At 21.2% G+C, this 5,478-nt stretch overlaps 4 protein-coding genes across 4 annotated transcripts, besides 15 other annotated features; all 4 read right to left on the reverse strand.

The window, feature by feature from the left end:
• Positions 1-137: 137 nt before the first annotated feature.
• Positions 138-259: a microsatellite.
• A 167-nt stretch (positions 260-426) lies between these two features.
• EDI_232050 (uncharacterized protein) lies at positions 427-747 on the reverse strand (the record flags this gene model as incomplete). The annotated part of the gene is made up of 1 exon (XM_001735955.1): positions 427-747. One exon carries the CDS (start codon positions 745-747, stop codon positions 427-429), a length of 321 nt encoding a protein of 106 aa, XP_001736007.1.
• Positions 579-708: a microsatellite.
• A 69-nt stretch (positions 748-816) lies between the features above and the next one.
• Positions 817-1,156, reverse strand: EDI_232060 (uncharacterized protein; the record flags this gene model as incomplete). The annotated part of the gene is made up of 2 exons (XM_001735956.1): positions 817-877; positions 918-1,156. 2 exons carry the CDS (start codon positions 1,154-1,156, stop codon positions 817-819), a joined length of 300 nt encoding a protein of 99 aa, XP_001736008.1.
• Positions 977-1,069: a microsatellite.
• An 80-nt stretch (positions 1,157-1,236) lies between the features above and the next one.
• EDI_232070 (uncharacterized protein) lies at positions 1,237-1,539 on the reverse strand (the record flags this gene model as incomplete). The annotated part of the gene is made up of 1 exon (XM_001735957.1): positions 1,237-1,539. The coding sequence occupies one exon, from the start codon at positions 1,537-1,539 to the stop codon at positions 1,237-1,239; it is 303 nt and encodes a 100-aa protein (XP_001736009.1).
• Positions 1,389-1,464: a microsatellite.
• Positions 1,516-1,632: a microsatellite.
• Positions 1,633-1,890: 258 nt separating this feature from the next.
• Positions 1,891-1,937: a sequence feature (AT_rich).
• A 374-nt stretch (positions 1,938-2,311) lies between these two features.
• Positions 2,312-2,535: a sequence feature (AT_rich).
• EDI_232080 (chaperone protein DNAK, putative) lies at positions 2,502-4,163 on the reverse strand (the record flags this gene model as incomplete). Its single annotated transcript, XM_001735958.1, has 1 exon — positions 2,502-4,163. One exon carries the CDS (start codon positions 4,161-4,163, stop codon positions 2,502-2,504), a length of 1,662 nt encoding a protein of 553 aa, XP_001736010.1.
• Positions 4,164-4,458: 295 nt separating this feature from the next.
• Positions 4,459-4,730: a sequence feature (AT_rich).
• Positions 4,731-4,757: a microsatellite.
• Positions 4,758-4,769: 12 nt separating this feature from the next.
• Positions 4,770-4,805: a sequence feature (AT_rich).
• A 5-nt stretch (positions 4,806-4,810) lies between these two features.
• Positions 4,811-4,967: a microsatellite.
• A 31-nt stretch (positions 4,968-4,998) lies between these two features.
• Positions 4,999-5,115: a sequence feature (AT_rich).
• Positions 5,116-5,117: 2 nt separating this feature from the next.
• Positions 5,118-5,243: a microsatellite.
• A 27-nt stretch (positions 5,244-5,270) lies between these two features.
• Positions 5,271-5,437: a microsatellite.
• Positions 5,358-5,478: part of a microsatellite that runs on past the window's edge.

Genomic DNA, 5,478 nt, shown 5'->3' on the forward strand with positions numbered 1-5,478 from the left:
AAGTTTAATATAATGGTATAAAGTTTTAGTTATATACATAAAAAGTGGTCCCACCCAGATTCGAACTGGGGTCCTAAGAACCAAAATCTTATATGCTGCCCCTACACCATGGAACCGTTATGAATAGATGGGTAGGTGTAAGTAGTAAGTAGTAAAAGGATGTAAGAAGTAATAAGTAAGAAGTAATAAGTAAGAAGTAATAAGTAATAAGTAAGAAATGGAAGTAATGTAAGAAGTAATAAGTAAATAGTAATAAGTAGGAAATAGTAATAGTAAGAAGTGTATAGTAGATGTATAATAAAGTAATAAAAAGATATAAAGGTAAAAAGATGATAAATAATAACATAATAAATAGGGAAGATAATAAATATATATAAGCTAAGTGTAAAGATAGAAATAGGTAATAATAATATAAGGCGGCTTAGCTCAGTGGCAGAGCGTCTCTCTCGTAAAGAGAAGGTCATGGGTCCGATCCCCATAGTCGCCTTCTAGGTATTTTTTAAAGGGAATAAACATATATAAAAGGAATAAACATATATAAAAGGAATAAACATATAGACAGAGAGTGATAAAGAAGAATATATAGATAGATAATATATATATAATATATATAAATAATATATAGATACATAATATATATAATATATAGATACATAATATATATATATAATATATAGATAGTGATATATATATATACATACATACATAAGTGGTGATAAAAGTAGAATATAGTAGAATATATAACATAATATAAGATAGAAATATATATAGAAAGAGATAATAGTTAGAATATAAACATAGATAAAGTTCATAAGTTTAATATAATGGTATAAAGGTATAGTTATATACATAAAAAGTGGTCCCACCCAGATTCGAACTGGGGTCCTAAGAACCAAAATCTTATATGCTGCCCCTACACCATGGAACCGTTATGAATAGATGGGTAGGTGTAAGTAGTAAGTAGTAAAGGATGTAGAAGTAATAAGTAAGAAGTAATAAGTAAGAAGTAATAAGTAATAAGTAAGAAATGGAAGTAATGTAAGAAGTAATAAGTAAATAGTAATAAGTAGGAAATAGTAATAGTAAGAAGTGTATAGTAGATGTATAATAAAGTAATAAAAAGATATAAAGGTAAAAAGATGATAAATAATAACATAATAAATAGGGAAGATAATAAATATATATAAGCTAAGTGTAAAGATAGAAATAGGTAATAATAATATAAGGCGGCTTAGCTCAGTGGCAGAGCGTCTCTCTCGTAAAGAGAAGGTCATGGGTCCGATCCCCATAGTCGCCTTCTAGGTATTTTTTAAAGGGAATAAACATATATAAAAGGAATAAACATATATAAAAGGAATAAACATATAGACAGAGAGTGATAAAGAAGAATATATAGATAGATAATATATATATAATATATATAAATAATATATAGATACATAATATATATATATATAATATATAATTCATTATATTTGTCGTTTTGTTTTTGTTTGTTTTTATCGTTTCATTTGATTTTTTCTTTCTTTTTTCATTCATTTACTTTTTTTTTTTATCCTTTTTTTTTCTATGTATATCTTTTTTTCTTTTTTTTTTTTTTTTTTTTCAATTTTTTCTTTTTTGTACTTTTTTATTACTTATTGTTCATTTTGTTAATGCTTGTTTCTCTTCTTGCATTGTTCTCATTTTTAGTTAGTTATTGGTTTCCTTCTTTCGTATTATTTCTTTTATTAATAGTTGATTGTCATAATATTTATAATGATTTTTATTATCAAAACCATGAAATGTATTGTGTTGTGCTGTCTTGGTTGTTATGTTCTTTATAATTCTAAATGAACCACATGAAATAATTTCATATGAAAATGTATGATGTAGTGTCATATGAGTAGCATTTAAATATTGTTATTAAAATTATAATTTATTTATTTTATTATTTTGGTGTTGAATATTTGTGATTGATTATGTTTTAGTGTTTATTTCTTATTTTATGGTGTTGTTATTTAAATATAAAGAACTCAAACAGATAAATATGAAAACAGTTTAATAAAAAGTTTGATACATTAAAATAGAACAAAGTGTATTACAAAAATATTTATTTTAGAATTGTACTTTGTGTGATTCAATAGTGTTAACCATGATTTGTTGTTGTTAAATATGCAAGTATTGAGAAAGATAACTAATATTTATTTATCATATTTATCTTTTCTATTCATTCGTATTATCATTTCGACTTTTATTCATATTCTATTCATTATCAACTTTAATCTTCATCAATAATATTTAAATAATTAACACATCTTCTTTTTGTTTGAATAATTAAATAATGATAAAATGAATTAAAAGAATAATAAGTAAATAATATAAATGATAATCAATTTGATATTCTTCATTTGTTATTTATTCTTTTTTTTTATTTCTTTTGTAGATATTATTCCCTCTTATTTATTCATTATATTATTCAATTCATTATCAAAATAAAACATCAATTAAGAATTATTTATTTAATAAAATGTTTGAAAATGTTTTATTAATTTTGTAATTTCATCATCTTCTCTAGATAAATCAATATTAACATGCTTTTCTTTTTTGATATCAGTCCCATCAACAGAACCACTTATATTCATCACTCCTTTTTCATTAATTTGAATTGTAAATTTAATTGTTTGTTCTCTAGCTTTTCTATTAGGAATTCCATCAATACAAAGTGTAGTAATGTATTCCATTTCATATAAATTAACATATTCATTAAATCCTTTATAAATATTAAATTCTATTGTTGTTTGATTATCATAGACTGTACAATACTTTTTTGTAATTATATTTGTAGGAAGTGTTTCTCCTTCTTTAATAAGTATTTCAAATTTTCCTCCTTCTAATTCTATTCCAATTGGTGTTTGAACAATATCATATACAACTTCACGATCATCTCCTCGTTCTAAATATGCTAAATATGCTGCCCCTTTTGCAACAGCATTAATTGAATTAAAACTTTCATCAGCAAATGTTTGTATATCAAATAACTTAGCAACTCTATCTTTAATTCTTGGCATTTTACATGTTCCACCATTTAATAATACTAATTGGACATTTCCTCTTTTATATCCTTTTTTTTGAGTAACTTGTTTTATTTTATTAATAAATTCTTCATATATTCCTCTTTTGTAACATTCTTCTTCAAATTCTTTTCTTGTAATAGTAGGATCAATATCATATTTATCATCATAATCATCAGACAATAATAATTCTAAATTTAATTCAGTATCAGTTTTATCACTTAACTCAATTTTAATTCTTTCCGATTCTTCCTTTAATCTAATTATTTTCTTGTTGAATATTATCTTTTCTTTTTGAGTTATTCCTATTTTCTTTTCATAATATCCTGGAATAACTTTTTCTATTCTTTCAATAATAATATCAATCATTACATTATCAAAATCATTTCCTCCTAAATTTTGATTTCCTCCAGATGATTCTATAATAACATTGTCATTCACTATTTTACAACATGATACATATAATATTCCTCCTCCAAAATCAATTACTACAATTCTATCTCCATTTTTTAATAAATTTGGATGTTCTCTTTTATATTCAATAATAGCCGCTGTTGGTTCATTTTCAAGTTCAACATTCTTAATTCCTGCTAATTTACACGCTAATAATGTTGCTTCTCTTTGTCTATCATTGAATTCAGCTGGGACAGTAACAACAACATTTAATATTGGATGATTACCAAGTCTTGCTTGTGTAATTTCATATAAATATTTTAATATCATACCACTAATTTCTTCTGGTTCAAATTCTTCGCTTTCTTGAGTTAATGGATTATAACATTCAATATAAGCACTTCCATCATCTCTTGATTTTAATTTGAATGGCCAATGTTCACGATCTTCATAACTAACATCACGTTCATCTCTTCCTATAATTCTCTTATTATCATAAATAATACATTTATTATTAATGTCATATTTAGCCAGATTTCCTACAACAGCAAATCCAATATTATTTAGTTGTGAAAGACTAACACATGATGCTATTTGTTCTTTTCCTATTTCATCTTGAATTAAGATAGATTCATTTCTAACAATATCGTAATAAGCAACTGAAGAATGTGTAAGTCCTAAATCAATTCCAATTGAAATTGAGACTTTCTCTGTCATTAAATGAATATTATAAGATTATCTTGAATGTTATGACAAACAAAAACGAATATTTAGAAATAAACACATTTATTTATTTTATTTCAATCACATTTTCCAAAAATAGAATAATTTATTTTTAGAATAACAAAACACAAAAAATGAAAATGTTATGAAAATATAAATTACTAATTGAATACAAATATTAACTATCAGAACTTATTGATTCATATGTTGTGTTATCTCATTTTTTTCTGACAATTCTGTTAACTTTGTATATCACTAATTGATGTAAATGAAAAGAGAATTAAAAGAGATAAAATTAAAATAAAGAAATGTTTTTGAACTTATACAATAATAAATACTCAATTATTTATTATTGAATAGAAATAAATTTAATCATTTTATTGATTGAAATATTAATTATATTAATTTATAATGATGAAAAATCAATTAGAGAATAATTATAATTATCAAATATAATAATAAAATGAAAAATAAAGTATATTCATTATTAAAAGAGTTATTATAATTTATGAATAATATTCAAATACATTCATTATAACTAATATATCATATTATATTTAAAATAATAATAATAATAATAATAAGAATGTTTATTCTATCATTTAATATATTTCTATTAACTTTATTATTTATTATCATTGAATTATGATGATATAATAATTATAAAAATAAATAATTATTTAATCACATAATAGTTATTATAATTAATTGATATTCATCAATAATAAAATATATAATGAAATATAAAATATAAATATATAATAAACATAGAATTAATTATATTCATTATCATTATAAATTGAATTTAAAAATATGTTATTTCTATCTGATATTATATATTGATAAAATACATATAAAATACAATCAATAATTATAATATGTTATTCAAATATTTAATAATTAATGTCAATACTTTATATTAAATCATTTAATTCATTAATTTATTCAATTATTAATAGTTATACAATTGTTATGAATATTAATATAATTAATATAATTGGTATGAATAATATCATATTATTAATATTTTCATTTTATTATTTGATTAATGTTTTATATTATATATCTTTATTAATTAAATCATTTTAACAATGTTTTTTAATAATATCAATTGATTATTATAGAATTAATAATTTATAATGATTTTAGATAATAAAATAAGATATTAAATAATAAATATTCTATTCTAATAAATTTAATTGAATACAATGTAAATAAATAATTAGAAATACAAATTATAAAATAAAAAACATAATAAAAAGAATATATCAAACAATACTTTAATCAAATAATTCAACAATAAATATAA

This window comes from Entamoeba dispar, genomic scaffold (assembly GCF_000209125.1).
Source record: "Entamoeba dispar SAW760 scf_1105229459613 genomic scaffold, whole genome shotgun sequence".
In the NCBI taxonomy this organism is placed as follows: Eukaryota; Evosea; order Mastigamoebida; family Endamoebidae; genus Entamoeba; species Entamoeba dispar.